The following is a 19,234-nucleotide window of genomic DNA, read 5'->3' as shown; positions in this document are numbered from 1 at the left end:
AGGAAGTGTGTTACCATGGAGGCGGGCTTTGAGGTCTCCTTTGCTCAAGCTCCGGTCAGTGTGACACTCCGTCTACTTCCTGTTACCCTTCTCTAGGACCATGTCTGCCTGCTGCCATGTCCCACCATGATGACAATGGACTCAGAAACTTACCCCGGTCTCAATTAAAGGTTTTCCTTTACGAGAGCTGCTGTGGTCATGGCGTCCCCTTGCGGCCACAGAAGCCCTAGACAGGGAGCCCCCACTCTCTCGGGAAGGAAAGGTGGTTACACCCCAGGCTACGGAGGCAGACGCACGCACCTTCACGTAGGTGCGCTCCGTCTCCAGCAGCTCGCAGATCACCTTGCGCAGTTTATCGGCGTCAGACAGCTGCCGTGTGGTCGCCAGCTGAGGGCCCGTGGGGTCCTGAGGAGATGGGCTCGAGTCAGAGGGGTTCATCTCGTGCAGGCTCCGACAGAACGCAGCGACCTGTTCCGTGCTCTGTGGGGCACAGGAGGAGAAGGCAAAGCAGAGGGAGTCACTTCTCAGCCGGGAGCCTTGTTGGCACCCAGCCCTCCTCAAGGCAATTTTCAGCTCAATGAATGGTCACATATGAATACGTCTCGTGTCCCAATCTGTTCCACACTTGAGTTCCTTGAGTGCTGACAACCACAATAATGAACAAGGGTGTGCAAGTGATCACGCCCCATGAGGCTTGCTCGCTAGTCCGGGGTATCTGACACTCACACGCTACTCACACGTGTGAGGAGGGCTATGACAACTCCCACTGAACAATTGAAACAAAGGAGGCCCAGAGAGGTTAAATAACTCATCCACAGTCACTCAGCTAAGAAGTAGCCAAGGCAGACCTGGAAAGTGAACTACCCAAGCACATTTCAGAGCCTGTGATTCTGGGGAGTGCTGGGGAGGTGAGGGGTGTTATTCGGAATGAAACGAAACCCAGGCCTCAGATTTGCCTCAGCAAGTGCCCTGTCACCAAGAGGCATCCCTGGCCCCACAGGCTGTTTGAGCCATTCCATGAGAAGCTAGGAGATAAGGACATGTAACACAGAGAACAATTTACTCAGCTACCGGATTCGGGTTTGGACACTTACTCAGCATGCTGGAAGACAATGTCTGTCTGTGGTCATTAAATCGCTCACATTTAGCAGATGGCTGTATTTTTGGTAAGTTCTGCTGTTTCTATCTTCTCCACTGCCCTTTGAGCAGAAGGCAGTTGAGCCTGAAACAGGCCACCGTGGACCTCAGCCTCCACTGCCTCGGGAGAACACGACTGAGAAGAAGGCTGCAATGATTCTCAAGTTTAGGAAGCTACATTCCACCCTATGGAGTGATGCTGTCTGAAGGTCGAGCTGCTGAAAACCCCGTGGGCTCAGTGGCTGACCTCAGTGAAGCCCTGGATGGCCTAGACATCCCAATTCCTTCCAGTCAGATCCTTCTAGTCAGAGTCCACACTGGGATGCAAAGGGACTGGCATTTGGCTTAGGCTTGTCACTAGATAACCTTGGTTGTCCTGTAACTCACTAACTAGGAAACCAAACTGGCCTTGAACTCAGGACTTCCAAAACCTGCCAGTGATTGCCCCAGGCACTGCTTTGGAGTAAGGAAACCTGGTTTGCCTGTCAAATGCACAGCAGTAATGTTGGATGGATACCTTCTATATTCTACTTCTCTTCAGTCTTTCTCTTGTCTATTTCAGTCCTAAACACAGAAGTGCCCCGTTCAGGGAAACGACAGCGCTGATAAAGAATTACTCCTATAGCTGGCGTAGCTGGCGGCGGCGGTGGTGGCACACGCCTTTAGTCCCAGTACTCAGGAGGCAGAAGAAGACAGATCTCTGTGAACTCAAAGCCAATCTGGTCTACAAAAGCTAGTTCCAGGACAGCTCCAAAGCAATAGAGAAACCCTGTCTCGAAAAACAAAACAAAAACACAAACAAAACAACAATAAAAAAAATTGCTGGTCCACAGAGCTGCAAGGCAGAAAATCTAGGACCTAGAATATTCTACAGGACAGGATTTAAATACAGTGAAGGGTGATTTGCATATGCAAAAGAGAACACAGACAGAGTTTCTCAAAAAGACACATTTAGGGGCAGCACAGGGCAGGAAAGCCCAGAGTCTGGACTGCGAGTCACAGGGCTATCGTTCTGATTCTCTTATAATTGCCATGACTTATTTCTGGCTGCTGCTAACTGCAGTAACTGCCAGTATGCATGCTGCCAGTCATAAGTACTAGTCAGGATCCTCCAGGAAACTGGGTTTCAGACGTATAATATCCCCACAAAGAATCTTCACAGGGGTATAGAAAACTCACCCAGATGGGCTGAACTGTATACTCTGAGTTTTACCTCAGTAAGAGAAAATACCTGCTTTACATCAAAGCCTGTTTGTGCAGAAACAAAGGGACTAGTTACACACCACTTTACTAACTTGGGGTCATCTTGATAGAGTCAAACTGGACTTTGCCATAACAATAGGAACAAGGGAACAAATATATCCATTTTAACAAAATGTTCATGTCTCCTTTTAAAGATCGAATGATAATTAAGACAAGCAACGTTTTCTAATGCGGTTATCACGGGGAGATAAAAATGCCCTTCTGGACAAAGCCTCACAGGCAGAAGAGCTGACAACCAGTGCCCTATCCCCATCCCTTCACACACTCCCCTGGGCTGCTTTGATTTGCTGCCTGGTCAAGGAACCTAACAAACAAGTATGGTCCTGGCACTTTTGCTTACACAATGAATGCTTCTGTAACAATTCCATCTGTGACCACTGCTGACTGTCCCTCACACACAATTCCCGTGACAAACACAGCCATTACCAAGTTCCAATTACCGGCAGGATACCCTCTTGAGATGATTAGCCATGGGACCTTGCATATCGGTGCAAGCAGAACACTCAACTCCACAAATGGCAAACCGTGTGAGAGGCCCTGACTTACAGGAGAAGCAGGGCGTTGCAAAAGCCATGGCCCACCACACCGGAGGGGTCACTGCATTTTGGTTAAATATAGAAGGTATGGACCGGGGTTCCTGGTTTCTTGGTTCCTCTGTGATATCATGAACACCTAAAGATAGCTATTTTCAAGACTGTGAACGGGGAGCTGCCTTGGTCTCTGCCAAGTGACTCCCTAGTTAGAGTGGAGTTGCTCTGGCTCTTGACGCCCAGCAGACTCCCTGGGTGCCTGCTCTGAGGTGTTCTCCTTTCTTCTGCTAGTACCCCAAATCAAGTCCTAAATTCACACACACACACACACATACACCCCATAGGAAGTATGGTCATCGAACTTTATCTTTGGGGTCATTCACTTTCTGAGTTATCATCAGAAAACGCAAAAACTTTATTTTGGCTCTTTCAGGGGAAACCCTGTCTACAAAACCTTTATTGAAGTACTTTATGTTATGCTCTTACATTCTTACAGGGTTATGCGAAGTTCCTCTATTTATTAGTTGCTATTAATCTCTTACTGTTTACTTAACATTAAACTTTATCAAAGACACGTATGCACGAGAAAAGAACACAGTACACGTAGGAATTGGTACTATCCACCTAGGCATGGCTTCCGGTATCCACTGAGGGTCTCAAGGTGTATCCCCTACAGATAAGGGAAACTGTAAAGGGCCCTTCTGGAGAGAATCTTACAAGAAGAAGACAGAGTTGACAACAGTGCCCTGCCCCCTTAGTTTCTTGGGGGGCTACTGAAAAGCTCCATGGGTTTCCCTTTAGAGGGCTCAGCCTCAACCACCCCTCCCATTAGACCCGTCCTGAATACCCCTGAAGCTGAACAATGTCCTTCCCAACACTCTGCTCCTGGCACTGACTCCAAACTGATGCCCACCCCCCGTCAATACATGCTACTTGAGGAAGAATAAATGGTTTCACAGCATTGATAAGTTTTAACACGTGTAGACATCAAGAGTGGTGTTTCTGTTTGGAGAGAATTTAAAAGAGGCCGTAAAGCTTGAGAGTTTTGTTTGCCTAAAATACTCCTTCCAAAATATCCTCTAAAGGAACTAAGAAATGCAGGGCTCCCTTGGAATGTCTCTAAGCTATTGAATTCACGTATTGTTGCCCAGTTAAATCTCCAGCTCCGTCCACCGCATTCCACTGTGGTCAAACTTCTAAGTAGGCCATTGTCAAGTATGGACCCTGTCCGTGGTACCTGCAATGGCAGAGCATGGAGAGAAAACGCCCTGACCACGCCACAGCTGGCTGTCAGGTGAGTCACACTCACCTCTCACCACCCTTCACACACCTAGCACCCACCATTCACACGCACGCCCAGCCTGGGTGGGAGGCTCCCCACAAGCTCCTACATGAAAGCCGCCCTGGCTCTGGGGCAGAAGGAAGACAGCCCAAGTACTTGCATCAGGGAGCGCAGTCTCTCCCCTTGAGGACTATCACCAGAGACCAAAGAGCAGCACTCACAGGCACTAGAGAGCCTGGAAGCGCTGAAGCGGGCAGAGGTGCCCCAGGAAAACCGATTCAGCCAACAAAGAGAAGACAGGACAACAAAGGAGGGCATGGGCCATTCTGCCATGGCCAGCAGGAGGCTCGGTGGTTATGGTTATGACATCCTTTCCCCCTGTGCAGGATGAAAAGAAAGTACAAAGGGGGCGCGCACGGGGGGGGGGGGGACTCTTAAGGACACACTACCTACTGGAGCGACCCAGCTGCTCAAGCCTTCCTGTTATGCAACCACCAAAGGCAATGTCTGCCTCCAGATGAGCGACTTCCAAAACTGTTCTTTGACTCTGACCGACTTAACACTTCCCACGGATTTAAAGGGAGGAGTGGCCTCAAAACCTTACAGCCTGTATTTAAACTTTTCTTGAGGGATGATGGAGCAAAGCACATTTCAGAGCCTCAGAGGGCATTACAGTCATTCTTCCTTCAATTCTCCACCAGCTTTGGCGTCTCCTCTAACAAATTTCAAACAAGAAACACCAGGCATAGACACTGATATGTCCATTTCATTAAAAGACACTGCCTCTAAGCCGCCGACAGACGCAGGTATTAGCACCAGCATCAAAAGGCTCAGTTTGATTTTGTTCAACTGTTTCTTGCCATGAGCTCACTACTGCAGGTTCTTTTTAGAGCATTATCATTTACTACAGGGGCTGGTCTAGGGAAGTAGGTCAGCTCATGCTAGACTGCTCATTCTTCAACCTTCTTTACCTACTGCAAGTCAGCAGAAATAAGACCCAAAGGAGCAAAGCACAATCCCAGCTGCTTTCCTAGTCCCTGGTCAGGGGTGGGGTGGGAGGGACATAGTGCACTGGACATAAAATATAACCAAAATCTTAATAGCCAAAAAAAAGGGGGGGGTCAGCAATAGTTAAAAAAGATTAAAAAAAAAACCAAAGTTTTCTCCCACCTAAATCTGAAAAGATAAATATAAACACCCAACACAAACTCAACTGCACACTAACTAAGGATCGCATCCTCCAAAAACTGCTGCAATACATATTCTTTGTTAACAAGGGCGCCCAGAAAGAAAGGGGGGTGAAACACGAAGATGTGGGACAAACACAGGCATCACTAGTTGAACCTGGGAGCTAGTCTTCCCCAAAGCCGCCAGAAAGAGTGAAGCGCTCACCAGATGAAGGGTGCGGTAGAGAGAGCCACCAGCTCTGTCGTTCTCCATCCTGGTTTTGCGCTTGATTTTCCACAGTGCCGACATCCTCAGGGGCACAGGCTCATGGTAATTCCTCCTAGCACTTCGTGTGTTCAGCAAGGAAACCCAAGTTTCCTAAAATACTCAGAAAGCCCCAGCCACCTTCCAGCTTGCAGAGAGCTTCCTCTCTCCAGGATAGCCCATGCTGGTTCTCCAGTGCCGACCTGGGACCACAGACATCTCAGTGCAGAGCTGAGGGTGGCCACAAGCCCCAGAGAGGCACCTGTTTCCCCACTGGCGCTCCCGACAGCTGTCAAAAGCTGTATCTCGGAGAAAAACTCATGCTTTGATTTTACCTGGCTCAACAATAAAAGTCCCAGAAAGAGAGAGCCAAAGCCAGCGGAAAACAAAGCACTGAGTGCCTCCCCGGGCTGCGGGTGGCCCTGCCCTGCAGTCAGTGGGACCAGCTGATTGGCCAGTATCTCGAATGGCACAGGAATATTAAAGTGCCCAAGTAGGACAACTTTACAGCTCCCCTCACTGAGGCAAAGGAATCCCCACCACACAAACCTGCTCTTTCAACTGTGCGCCCTGACACACTTTACACTAATACTTCATTGCAAAAACAGATGCTTCCCAAGCAGTTCTAGCATGCACAAAAACAAAAGCAGAAGCTGCTAGGAGTGCACAGGTATTGATGATTCTAATACACTTTCTAACCGCGAAAACAAAGTCGGAGCCACCAGGGGGCCTGGAATGCAGGACTCCGGGCTCCTCTGGCCTCAGTTAACTCACATTCCATTCCACAAGAAGCCGCTAAGAGAAATGAGCTCCTAGGGTGAGGAGACCTAAGGCTGTCACCACGTCACCAGAGGAAAGAGGCGCTGACAAAGGGAGAGGTGGCTAGACTCCCTTGCCTTTTGACAACCTCAGTCATCATGGTGACTTGCTAGAATCACCTCCACTTGCTCAGCTCCAAAAGGCCAGGCACAGCTAAATCACACACACACACACACACACACACACACCACCACCACCACCAACAACAACAACCCACACCAAAAAAAAAAAAAAAATCATAGGGTCCTGGCTTCGTATTTCCCAGCAGAATAAAAACTGGTAATACAGCAGGACGTGGTGGTGCACACCTTTAATCTCAGCACTCGGGAAGCTGAGGCTGGCAGATGATCTCTGTGAGCTTGAGGCTAGTGTAGGGCTATATAATGAGACCCTGTCTTTAGAAGGCAAACCAACCAGAAAGAAAAAAAAGAAAATCTAATCACTCGCTTCATTCTTCTTTTGGGGTGGCATGTCTGGGTGCGGAACATGCCATTGCTCATGTGTGGCCGGGGGACAATCTGCAGGATTCAGATAGCCCCTTCCACCATGTGGATCTCAGGGATAGAAATCGGGCTGTGAAGCGTGGCGACAGCCTCCTAGACCTGCTGGGTCACTTTGCCATCCAGTTTCTATTAATTTACTAGGTACATTTCTCTACGTGAAGAATATGTGTGCATTCAGACAAGCCTTAATCATCCCTTTCACGTTACAGCATATACAACTTAAAAATAAATTTGCAAACCAATATAGTCGATGCGATCAAAGCGCTTAACCTTAATCAAGAGACACTTTAGGAAGATTAAGCATTGGGAAAATAGCTAAATGGCTCATGGCTGTGTATCTAATTGGCCTTTAGCACCACTAATAAATTAGTTCCCTCTTTCATGAAGCCTGGTACTTAATATCATACACAACAACCAGGCTTCAGGTAATTTAAATGCAGGCATCAATAACACAAGGCCTGGGGCCAGACTGGGTTTTCATCTGGCTTTCAATACCTCGGAGCTGTCTGTGTTTCTCAGTAAGCGCCTAACCCCACCCCCAGTCTCCTCTGTAAACAGAATTCGAGAGATCTTTTTCAGGAGTGCTGTAAAGATGACTGCATATGAAATGGTACCTAATATTCGCCAAAGACATAATTAGCAAGACTTTGTTATCAATATTCAGTGGGATATTACTCAGTGGGTCACCAAGATCTGCCGGTACAACTTGAAATTTTTTTGCTTTCAGATCTCTTAAATGAGAAATGTAATCAATCAAGGGCTACTGCTCAGTGACGAAGAGCTCTTGGCTTTCTCCGGGTTTCTCTGGCTGTGAGAAACACCATGCAAAGCAACTTGGGGAGAAAAGGGTTTCTTTGTCTTATACCTTTAAGTCATAATCCATCACTGAGGGAAGTCAGGACAGGAATTCAAGTCGGGAGCTGAAGCAGAGACCTTATTGGCTACTCTCCATGGCTTCCTCAGCCTGCTTTCTGATCCCGTCCAGGATCCCCTGCCCAGGAATGGCACCACCCACTCCAATGAGCTAGAAAACAACTTAAAGACCACTCTGATGGGGACATTTTTTTCAACTGAGATTGCCTCTCTGAGGACGACTTGAACTTATGTCAAGCTGATGAAAAAAAAATGAAGCAGTACGCTGCTCTTACAGAGAACCAGAGACTGGTTCCCATGCTCCATGTTTAACACCGCACAACCAGCACCTTCTTCTGGCTTCCAATGTGTGATGTGCTCATGAGAGTGTCAAGGAAAACAATGGGCAGTGGAGGAGGAAGAACACTGACAAGGCGATTGTGGAACAGCCTTGTCAACCTAGACGATTACTCAAAAGAGTCATGTAAGAAGAGAAGGGAGCACCCAGGTCAGACTGGCCTTGGGCAAGGGTCTGGGGGCATTGTCTTGATTATTAATAGATGCAGAAGAGCTCAGCCCACTGCGGGGGGGCACCATCTCTAGGTAGACTGTCCTGGATTGTATAAGAACTTAGTTAAGTCAAGCATGGTGGTATAACCTTTAACCCAAGCACTCAAGAGATAGAGGTAAAGGGATTTCTGTGACTTCAAGGCCGACCAGGTCTACACTATGAGACAGATACTGTCTGGAAAAGGGGGGACAAGGGGTTGGGGTAGGGGGATGATAAGCCAGCAAACAGCCTTCTTCCACGACAGTTGTGAACTGAAATAGACGATGAAGCAAACCCTGCCCATCCCCTAAGTTGGTAACGGTCAAAGGGTTTTATTACAGCAACAGCAACATAACTAATGTGGCGATGCATATCTGGAACATGCCCTTAGACACAGGTGACGGGTTTGGAGGACTGCTGTTTCAGAAACGCGGGGATTAACACACTACCGATGTACAGGACACTTGACAAAGCCGAACGGGAGCAGGCAGAATGACAGGCGATAATTTCATTGTTTTACACCAAAGTATCAAAAGAAAAGTTTTGCTCACAGTATTCATCTGAAGAACAGCATAATTGTTTTAATTAAAAAAAGTTTCCTTTCCCTTTAATAAAAAAAAAAAGTGCACCTTGAACAAGAGCTGAAAGCAGATTGCTCAAAAGCGGCTCATTGTGGAACCCCTAAGAGGCAAGAAGGCATTGCCGCCTCAATTATGCCATTTGGGACGATGCTTCATCCTCCACAAATGAAGATGGAGAAGGAAACGGGATGAAATTATGGCATTAACGGGGAACTCCAGCAGTGGCAGAAATTAAAGAAAGAAGCCTTCAATTCATTACAAGTGATTTCTGCCCTCTGTTCTCCCATATGGATTTGTTACCAAGACTGTAATTTGGATTTCATATCCAGCTATTTAGTAACATCTCAGAAGCAAAAACACTTCATCCCATGGAGAGGCTGCCCGAGCACACACAGCTGCAGAGGTGGCGTGTCAGCTGTGATCCTGCAGGACACAGGATGTGAAAATGAAAACTCTCTCACCTTGCTGCTGTGATCTGTGTCATCAGAAGACTCCAGGTCCGGTCCTTCGCCTTCTTCCGGACCTATCTCAGCACTGCTGCCCTGCTCGCTGCCCAGGCTGTGCCCTGCCACAGAGAAACAGAAGGAAGTGCGGGTCAGCAATACAGTCATAGCTAAAAGCCACTGGGGTGATGGCAGCACCAAGTGAAGCATGGTGGGTGTGTGGGTGTGTGTATGCGCGCGCATGTGTGACGGCAGCCTACCATCTGGAACCCAAACATTAAAATCTATGAGCCTATGGGGTCCATTCTCCTTCAAGACACCACAGCACCTCAAGGTCTTTCTGGATTTTCATCTCCAGGGCATTACAGAATGTGCAGAGGTGGACCACGGACAAACAGGAAGCCATAACCAGGCGATACAAAACCCAAGAGGGCGGGGGATGCACTCCAGTGTTAAATCTCTTGCTTGGCATTCATGAGGCTGAGCTCAGCCATAGCAAGCAAACAAACAGTAGAACAGTCCCTGTAAGGGCAGAAGACACGGAGCAACACAGGAAACCCAGCCACCTGACAGAAAATGTCAAATAACAAGGCTGAAATTATTATTTTTTTCAGAAAAACAAAAGGGTGCTTTCAAAAAAGATCACACGAATTAATAGAATCTCTAAAAATAACAATAATAATAGCTGTAGTCACAGAAATTAAACAGTTGATGGGTAAAAATATAAATCAAAAAAGTAAAAAAATAAATAAATAAAAAAGAGGATTGTGAAGACATCTGAAAGGAGTGCCTTATTCTAGAAAATAAACCTTCACATGAACTGCAATTTCAGGAAACGACCATGCGAAAGTTTAGGTGTGGGCATAATGGATCGATGTTTAAGAGCACTCACCGGGCCGGGCGGTGGTGGTGCTCGCCTTTAATCACAGCACTCGGGAGGCAGAGGTAGGCAGATCTCTGTGAGTTCGAGACCAGCCTGGTTTACAGAGCTAGTTCCAGGACAGGCTCCAAAGCCACAGAGAAACCCTGTCTCGAAAAACCAAAAAAAAAAAAAAAAAAAAAAAAGAGCACTCACCGGCTGCTCTTCCAGAGGAACCAGGTTCAATCCCCACATGGCTGCTCACAACCATATGTAATTATGGTCCCAGGACAATGCACACACGTGGTGAAAAGATTAAACACCCATGAACACAAAATAGTAAATCCAAAAACACACAAAAGTTTTGGAATAGTAGCCAAGCTCTTGCCTAGAAACAGGTGAGGCTCCAAATTCAGCCCCTCGAGCCCCACAAATAAACAACCAAAGACTATCCCAGAGAGAGATCACAGTAAGAACTTCTTAGAAACAAGTATCTCACTAAAAAGTTCTCTAAAGTATATATTTCAGGGAAAAAATAAACACATAACCGTAAAAAAAAAATCTAGTGTACAAACTGAAAGATAAAATGTTGACATTTATACAAGTTAGGATTAAACTATAAAATAACCCCGCCTCCTCCGCAAAAGACATTTTGGTATTTAAAACAAAAGCAAACAAACAAGCAAAAACCGGCTTGGAAGATACTATTAAGGCAGGGCTGGGGGAAACTGAAGCTGGGAAGGAAGGAAAAGGAACTGTGGTTTCTTTCTGCTGGGCTCAGAATCACGTCCAAACTGCAGAGTAAATGGTGAAAGAGGGGGGACAGGCCATGTAAGACGCAACTAGAATTTAAAATGCAATTCAGGAGAGAGAAGGGAAAATAAGTGAGATCACAAATAGGCGTCAGAACACATGGATCTTCTAAAAAAGATGTTAAAGGCTTAACTTAAATAAAGACACATAAAACAAAGCCCCAGCAGGATGATATACGCAAGAAACAGGTGAGAGGAACACACTGAGAAGAGTCCAGACATAACCAAGCACATGGAACACTCTAGAAATGACTAAATGCAACTGGCTTAGTCAAGACACAGAAGACGCAAACATTTATAACTGTTAAGCTTGATTTGTGAATGATTTTCCTAGCCCTAGTCCCAAGGATTAGCATTTTACACAAGCAAGCCATCTACCAAAGGCTGGGACTGCCCTAATTTAGAGCATCTACACTTGAGCAGACCACACTGGCAACATTTTTCCTAGAACTAATAAAAGTTCAGTTACACCAAAGACAGTAAGGAGAAAAAAAAAAAACAAGACTGGGGTACTTTCCCTGCCAGAAAGCAAAACATAAGCTAAAGTTACAGTAACATAATGCAGCTCAGAACAGACTGTTTAAAAGAGACCCAGCCCTGGATGAAGTGTGGCACTCAGCAGACGCACAGTGCCGTCAGGAAAGAGATGAACATTTGACAGATGTCGCCAGAGCGGTGGGTGGCCCACGTGGAAAAATGATAACGCTGGATCCTAATTCACGCCAATCGCAAACACCAGCACCAGGAGGATACAGACTCGGCAGAAAATATACTGGACAAACGCAGCTAATAAGAAAGAAGAAAAGGACATGCACAACACAGGCCTGACGCTCACGAAAGCCACCAGCTCAATCCCTGCCATCCTAGAAGCACAGACCTGACACTACACCCTACACCAGAAATCTGGGCTGACGCACGGCTTGCTTTGGCTAGCAGAAATAACGTAAGTGAAAATACACACATTTCCAGCCAGGGACCCAGGAGGCTGCACAGTTCCTGTGCTTGTTCGAAGTACAAAGAAACCCCAAACTACAGTCTCCAAGATGAGAGGCTTCATGAAGAAGAGGTCCTCTCTGCCCAGTTACATGTGAGCAAGGACAGGGTCAGTCACACAGCAAAGACAGTAGGGTGTCCAACCCGCTGAGCTTTAGCCCAAGCCATTAGGCTACAGGGAAGGACCGAGGCTGTGTAGCAGCGGTTTGTTCTGCAACATTAACCACTAAATGGACAGGAGTAGGTGCTAATGACCAAAGGAAACAGAAGAGAGGAAGTGACAGCGGCTCACTTCAGGGATACTGAGAAGAAAGAGCAAAACAGCCAGGACAGGGATCCAAGCAGAGAGGGTACCTCCTTCCCATGCTCAGATCCTTCTCTGGATACCCTCAATTTCATGGCTTTACACACACACACACACACACACACACACACACTTTCACAACTTTCTACAGCAGCACTGTCCTGACTATAAAGTGCACTCCTCTGAACCCTCTTGTCTGGGGGCATTCTCACCCCCACTTAGCAGGAAACAGCCCCCACCATCACAGCCTGCTCTGTTAGCAATCAGGGAAAGAACTAAAAAACAGGGTTGGGGGGGGTGCTGAAAGCGCCAGGGCAAGGAACAGTTCAATCAATAGAAGCCCTGAGCACACGGTCAGGCAGGCTCAGGGGAGGCTCCACAAGAGAGCGAGGAAGCCAGAGCACCTTCAGGACCGAACCTTCTGACCGACAGAAGCTTCTACAAACTAAACCCAGGGCTGTGAACAGGTGAGAACACCTCTTTGGTTTGTAAATTGCTTCCATGTCATGGTCACATCTTTATGGTCTAAAAACCTTGGCAAGTCATTCACCCCTCACACCAGTAGCGAAGACCAACACAATGCGAACCTAGCCACAAAAGTTTACCTTACAATGTTACAATGTAGCGTTTGTTTAGACCATACCACATTCATTTGTCTTTCCTAAGGCCTTGTGGCAATTAAACATAAAGGAAAGAATCCTTGTCTAATGAGATATACAAGCAATGTGTTCAAGTTAAACAAATTTTAGTTCAAACACTAAAATTATTTTACTGTGTGTGTCTGTGTGTGTGTGTGTAACTTTCAAGAAATGGGTTCTCTCCTCTCACCACATGGGTCCTAGGAATCAAACTCAGGTTATCAGACTTAGTAACAACTTCCTTAAGCACTGAGCTGTCTCGCCAGCCCCTAGGAATAAACTTTAAAAAGTTGTCTAATATCTGAGTTCGAATGAGGAGCAAACGTGACTGATGGACCCGTGGGTAGGGCGAGGAAAGACTGGACCAGACACTCGTATGGGACTCAACTGCCGGGCTATGACTCCGTTTCCTTTCTCAGTCACGGTATAGCTTCATTAAAAAAGAATCCCATGTTCACCTCGTAATACATGGCACCGGCACCAGCAGCCAAGGAAACTAGAAACCAAAACGGCTGCAGAGCAAAATTGCAGCAAACCAGCTAAATGCACGCTGTGAGTGGGCTGAGCGGTACACACAGGTAACTCCCGCACTCAGCTAAATACACGCTGTGAGTGGAGCTGAACGGTACACGCATGCAACTCCTGCACTCAGCTAAATACACGCTGTGAGTGGAGCTGAACGGTACACGCATGTAACTCCTGCACTCAGCTAAATACACGCTGTGAGTGGGCTGAGCGGTACACACAGGTAACTCCCGCACTCAGAAGGCTGAGGCAGAAGGTGGCAAGTTTAAAGTTAGCACGGGCTATGTAGTAAGTTGTATGCCACCTTGGGATAGCGCAAGACCCTACATCAAAAAATAAATAAATAAATTTGAGCAGGAGAGACAGCTTAGCGAGTAAAGGCCGTCAAGACTACAGACTTGAGTTCAATTTGAGGGGATGCACACAGTAGAAGTAGAGAAGAGACTCCCGCATGTGGTCCGCTGACTTCCACATGTATATCATGATAAATATGTACAATATGCACATGTACACGAATACATAAAAGAGAAAAGCAATAACAATACTGTGGAAAAATTCACAAAAATTTCAGATTTTGGCATAATTGATCTTATCTGTTTGTTGAGAAAATAAAATATAAAGTACATTAATGAATTTTAGAATTATTTTTATTTCTATTTCCTGTGTGTCAGTGTTTTCCTGTATGTATGTGCGTGCTCTATGTACATCCCTGGTGCCCAAAGTCTCCAGAAGACGATAAAAGATCTCCTAGAAGCGGAGTTACAGACAGTTGGGAGTCACCATGTAGGTGCTGTGAATCAAACCTGAGTCTTCCATAAGAGCAACGAGTGTTCTTAACTGCTGAGCCATCTCTCTAACCCCTACACTAATGATTTTTAAAAACATAACACTGAAGGCTCCCCTGCGTCTGCAAAGCAACACCCACCCCCTATTCACACACGGGATCTGGCAGATGCCATCAATCAAATCTCACTGGAAATCAAGACACAGCATTTGGATCCCCAACACCCCAACAGGACCCAGAGAAGCAGGCCATGCGCTAAGTGACAGACAGCAAGGCACGCCAACAGCTTACAAGGCACACATGGCCGCAAACCTCATCGACAAACAAACAGGGTATCTGTGAGGCTTCAGAGAATCTACAAGACTGGACCAGATTTGTTTTCAGGAAGACAGAGCTGTTCACTGGCTCGTTCATGTCGCCCCTCCCTGTTCCCTAAGTGCAGAGCCCCCAGAGAAAACAGCCTTCCATTTCTCCACTGCACTTACTGGCCAGGCAGATCCAGCGCTGTCCCTGCCTGGTGCAAACAAGTCCTCCTCGGCACTGAGGGGCCGTGGTCATGCATGGCCACACAGGGGCCTTTCCTGTGAAGCAGATGCCAGGGAATCGACTTCCTGCAGGAGGTGCATCTGTGCTCTCAGCAGCCCACAACTTCCTCTCCGCAGCAGACAGATGTGCTGGAGGCCGATCAAAGGGTCTCCGGCTCTCCAATCTGAGCCTGATCTGAACGTCTCTAATGTGTCACTGGCCAGATGTCAGCCACCCCGTATCAGCTAGAGCCACTCTAGCTCAAAATGCAAGAATATCCATTTTATTTCAAATAAGATGCGGCGTCAGCCCCTCCAGAAAGCACAGTGTTTTTACTGTGAGAGTGCAGGCTCCTTACTAGATAAGACAGGGCACCTGCTTCCCTTCAATCAGCCCAGCAGAAATCTAGGGACAGGACAGCGCAGCGGAGAGGTGGCGCCACTGGAAGTAAGGGTGGCTAACAACAGAACTTAGAGAGACATGGGAAGTGTGTGTGTGTGTGTGTGTGTCTTTCTATGTAGTCCTGGCGGGTCCAGTACTTGCTACATTACTCAATATCACCTCACACTCTCAGCAATCCTGCCTGTCACCCAAGTGCTGGAATGACAGGTTTGCATCACTATACCCAGCTCTAAACACACACTTCAAACTTCTGAAGAGTTACCCTAGATGCGACTTGAATGACAACTCTTACAATCTGCATAAAAGTTGGGTGTTTGCAATAATTGCTATCAGAAGTATCTTTGTTTCATTGGTGAATTTCATGATTTATATCTTATGTCACGTAAGGTTCCTTCTTTTCCGTTAGTAAAAAAAGGAGGACAGGGATGTGCCAGACAAGCATATTAAAACACATGGATGCAGGGACTGGTGAGATGGCTCAAGGGTTAAGAGCACTGACTGCTCTTCCAGAGGACCGGGTTCAAGTCCCAGCACCCACATGGCAGTTTTTTAACTGTCTGTAACACCAATGCATATAAAATAAATTTTTAAAAAGAGAATAGCAGAATATCATTAGGACTCATTTTTTTAAAAAAAAAAAACCATGACGGACGCATACTTTAGGAAGCATCTAAGAATATTCAGGCCGGGCAGTGGTGGCACACGCCTTTAATCTCAGAACTTGGGAGGTAGAGGCAGGCGGATCTCTCTGAGTTCGAGACCAGCCTGGTCTACAAGAGCTAGTTCCAGGACAGGCTCCAAAACCACAGAGAAACCCTGTCTCGAAAAAAACAAAAACAAACAAACAAACAAACAAAAGAATATTCAGGCCTATGCCTGCCTTCCTACACTGAGCTCACTCAGACGCACCGCTGACTGAGGTAAGTGTGCACCTTCTAATAAACCTAGCCAGGAGTTCTGAACTAGAAAGACCTCGTGGGGAGGGAGGAGACGGACAGCAGCAATCTCTGAGGGCATTTTTGTTTGGGGGTGAGCAGGTACTACTATCTTAGGACAGCTGGTAGGGCTGCAGAGAACGGCCCCTCGCACCAAAGAATTACCTGATCTGAAATGCTAAGATCAGCACTCAAAACAAATCCCATGAGAACTTAACAGCAGCCCTCAGAAACGCCATGCAGACAAGAGTTTCCAAGTTCTCAGAGCAGCTTCCCCTTTACAGCAAGGATGCTCTGAGAATAACAGCCATGAAGGGAACTACCTTTGTTTGTTTGTTTGTTTGTTTGTTTGTTTGTTTGTTTTTGTCCTGGCTCCCTTCCTCCTATGCACAGAAACAAGTGCTTAGGAAACAAAGATGAAAGGGGGCCAGGAAGATTCCAGCCGGAAGTTATGGACTGCAAATGGCCACGGACCAGACCTGGGGTCTTAGAATACGGAAGAGACTGCCCTTGCCCAGACCTTGGCTTTGAAGGCGATGTGCGAGCCATGCACCGTGCTTCCTTCTTTCATCAAGGACTAAACAGAAAATGCTCTCCACAGCCACCAGCGCATTTCCAACATCAAAATCTCCACGGAACAGATCCTGAAAGGGCATCGGCAATGTCTGCATGCCACCATTTTCCCAAGACGAAGTCTGCAAACAGGAGGAGTTGGGTGGCCAAAGTGGTTCCAACTCTGGGTACATGTGGAAATCTCTCAAGGAGTCTAAACTGTCGTCTAAAACAATCGACAAGAACCAGGGCCACTCGAGAGCTGTGAAGGGGTCCAGGGACCTCAGTCCCACCAGAATTCGTCTCCCCCCAGAAACTGCAAGCACAGGGAAATTCAGAAACACGAGAGTTAGACACGCCGCCCACTGTAGGCGGAAGTGGAGGCGCGGACAGCGAGGATGCACAACTGATTGCCACAGTCAGACAATCCCCCTGTCCTCTGCGACAGAAGACGGCTTAACCATCACACTGACCTGGTAGGATGGCAGGGTGCTCTCTTCTCCATCTAACAGTGAGGATACAGGACAGAGTGGCAAATCATGACTCACAGGACCACAGGCTAACATCAAAATGAACGCAGTCCCACAGAACCTGGCTCGGGCCTATTTTTAACCACCAGGCCATGATGTTTCTACTTGCAAGCCTCTATGTGAGAAAGTGGTTCAGAAATAACCAAAGCTTGAAAGAGAATTAATACCTTTCAGTCCGGGCTCTCGGGAAGGTCTGGTCAAGTCCGCATGCTGGGCAGACAGCACCAGGGACCGCATGGGCCTCAAAGTCCCTGAGATGCTCAGATTCCCTACCTGGGTCTCTTTCCAGGTCACTAATGCACAGTATAACTATCTTAAAGATGCTTTAGCACCAAACCCCAAACTTTGCCACTCGGATTGCTCCTATTTTTAGTTACTTCTAAATTTAGATCAAGGCTGGAGTCTGGCCTACCCATTGTCCCACTGCTCTGTGCTAAGTGCCGTTGCCTTCTGTTATCTCTGACCTGCTACGGGGCAGGCTTGCTGGCTACCCATCCTGCTTCCTTGCTTCCCCCCTTTCATCTTCTGCTGTTAAATAAGGACCAGGAAGCGGAAGCACCCAGAAGGCAGAGACCCAGGTGGGGATAGTGAGCTACAAGACACAGTCATTTGATTGGGAACAAACAAAGGAAAGAATCCGTCTCCTACAGAAGACCCCAAGGTTGAAGTCATACTGTTTTAGATACAAGTAAGTAGCGTGGTACAGGGCCTCCACAGGAAAGTCGGGGCTGTGTTTAGGACTCCACTGTATCAAAGACAGGGCAACTACTATATACACAGAACACGCCCAGATCCTTCTGAAGCAGACACATACAGACAAGCAAGAACCTTTCCAGTTAAAGGCTGTTCTGCCTTGTTTACCATAATCTCAGTATTCAAGAGGTTGAGGCAGTAGGATTCCAAACTAGGGGCCATCTCGGGATACATAGTGATTCTAGGATAATCTGGGCTATATAACTAGCCTGATTTCAAACGCAAATTGTTATTTTAAAAACACTCATGGAAATAATCTGCATATATTCGAAGGGTCTTTTTAGTAAGAAATAGACAGTAATTGTAAATAAGGAAGCAATTTGTGAGCGAGAGTCAATTTTACACAGGGACTTTATCTCTAAGGGGCCAGAGAATAAACATTTTTGGATTTGTGGACCGGAACTGGCCATCACAACCACCCAATCTACCACTGTAATGGGAAGAAGCAAAAACGTGGTGTGCACGGACGGATCCAAGTTGTTCAGGTAGGGTGATCAGGTTTCAGTGTGTGGATTATATTAATGCAAATTCTGAATCTGTATCTATAAACGGCAGGCACGAAACTGATAGAAAATTAATCACATACAGTCACACACGCACTTCATGCATATGACCTCAAAGTCCTGAAACAACCTAATCGCACAGAATGTGTTTGATTCTGTAACCCTGCGTAATAGAAGCTGTGCATTGTTTTGTAGGCTAACAAATGCCACCTTGTGGCCATCTTGGAGAAGAGCCGCCACGGTCCTGATTCCCCTTTTCTCGGCATCCTGGGCTGACGAAAGCAGCTTTTAAAAGTGTGAGGACCACTACACTATGACACAGTGATCCAAGGAAGCAAATGGATCATAACCAACTACGATCCATTTTTCGAAGCTTCAACTTGTCAAATTCTTTCAAAGACCACACAGGCTCTGAAACTAGAGACCCGTCCCCATGCATGCCCACGCTGCCTCAAGCTTTTTTCTCCCCCTGAAAACACAAGACAGGGAGAAAAATAATTCTGAAATTAAACCTAGTCAGTGAACTCAAACCCTAGCATGGGTTCATAAAAGCTGAGCTCCTGCAACCCACAGGGTCCCTGTGCTCACTCGTTCACTCCCAAGTTCCATAGGAAAGGGTCCCTGTGTGGGACACTCCGTCCAAAGGCTGGAAGGCAAAGATGAAGAAAGCACACACATTCTAAGAAAACAAAACATGAGAGAATGATACAGGCGAGAAAGAAAGGTGT

General features: G+C 46.9%; 1 protein-coding gene across 6 annotated transcripts in view; it reads right to left on the bottom strand.

The window, feature by feature from the left end:
* Tiam1 (TIAM Rac1 associated GEF 1) overlaps window positions 1-19,234 on the bottom strand; it is a 353,183-nt gene that overhangs the window by 33,246 nt on the left and 300,703 nt on the right. For 5 of the 6 annotated variants that reach the window (XM_057763555.1, XM_057763556.1, XM_057763560.1 and 2 more), the window contains 2 exons: window positions 9,410-9,513; window positions 301-480 (listed from right to left, as the gene is read on the bottom strand). In XM_057763555.1, coding sequence (XP_057619538.1) covers window positions 301-480; window positions 9,410-9,513 — 284 coding nt within the window. Of the gene's footprint in view, window positions 1-300; window positions 481-5,604; window positions 5,993-9,409; window positions 9,514-19,234 lie in introns of those variants that run through there. The other variant, XM_057763561.1, reaches the window with a different exon arrangement.

The sequence above is a fragment of the Chionomys nivalis genome, chromosome 3 (genome assembly GCF_950005125.1).
Source record: "Chionomys nivalis chromosome 3, mChiNiv1.1, whole genome shotgun sequence".
NCBI classification, from domain to species: Eukaryota; Metazoa; Chordata; class Mammalia; order Rodentia; family Cricetidae; genus Chionomys; species Chionomys nivalis.
The sequence above is the reverse complement of the archived record's forward strand: the minus strand, read 5'-3'. Positions and strand labels throughout refer to the sequence as shown.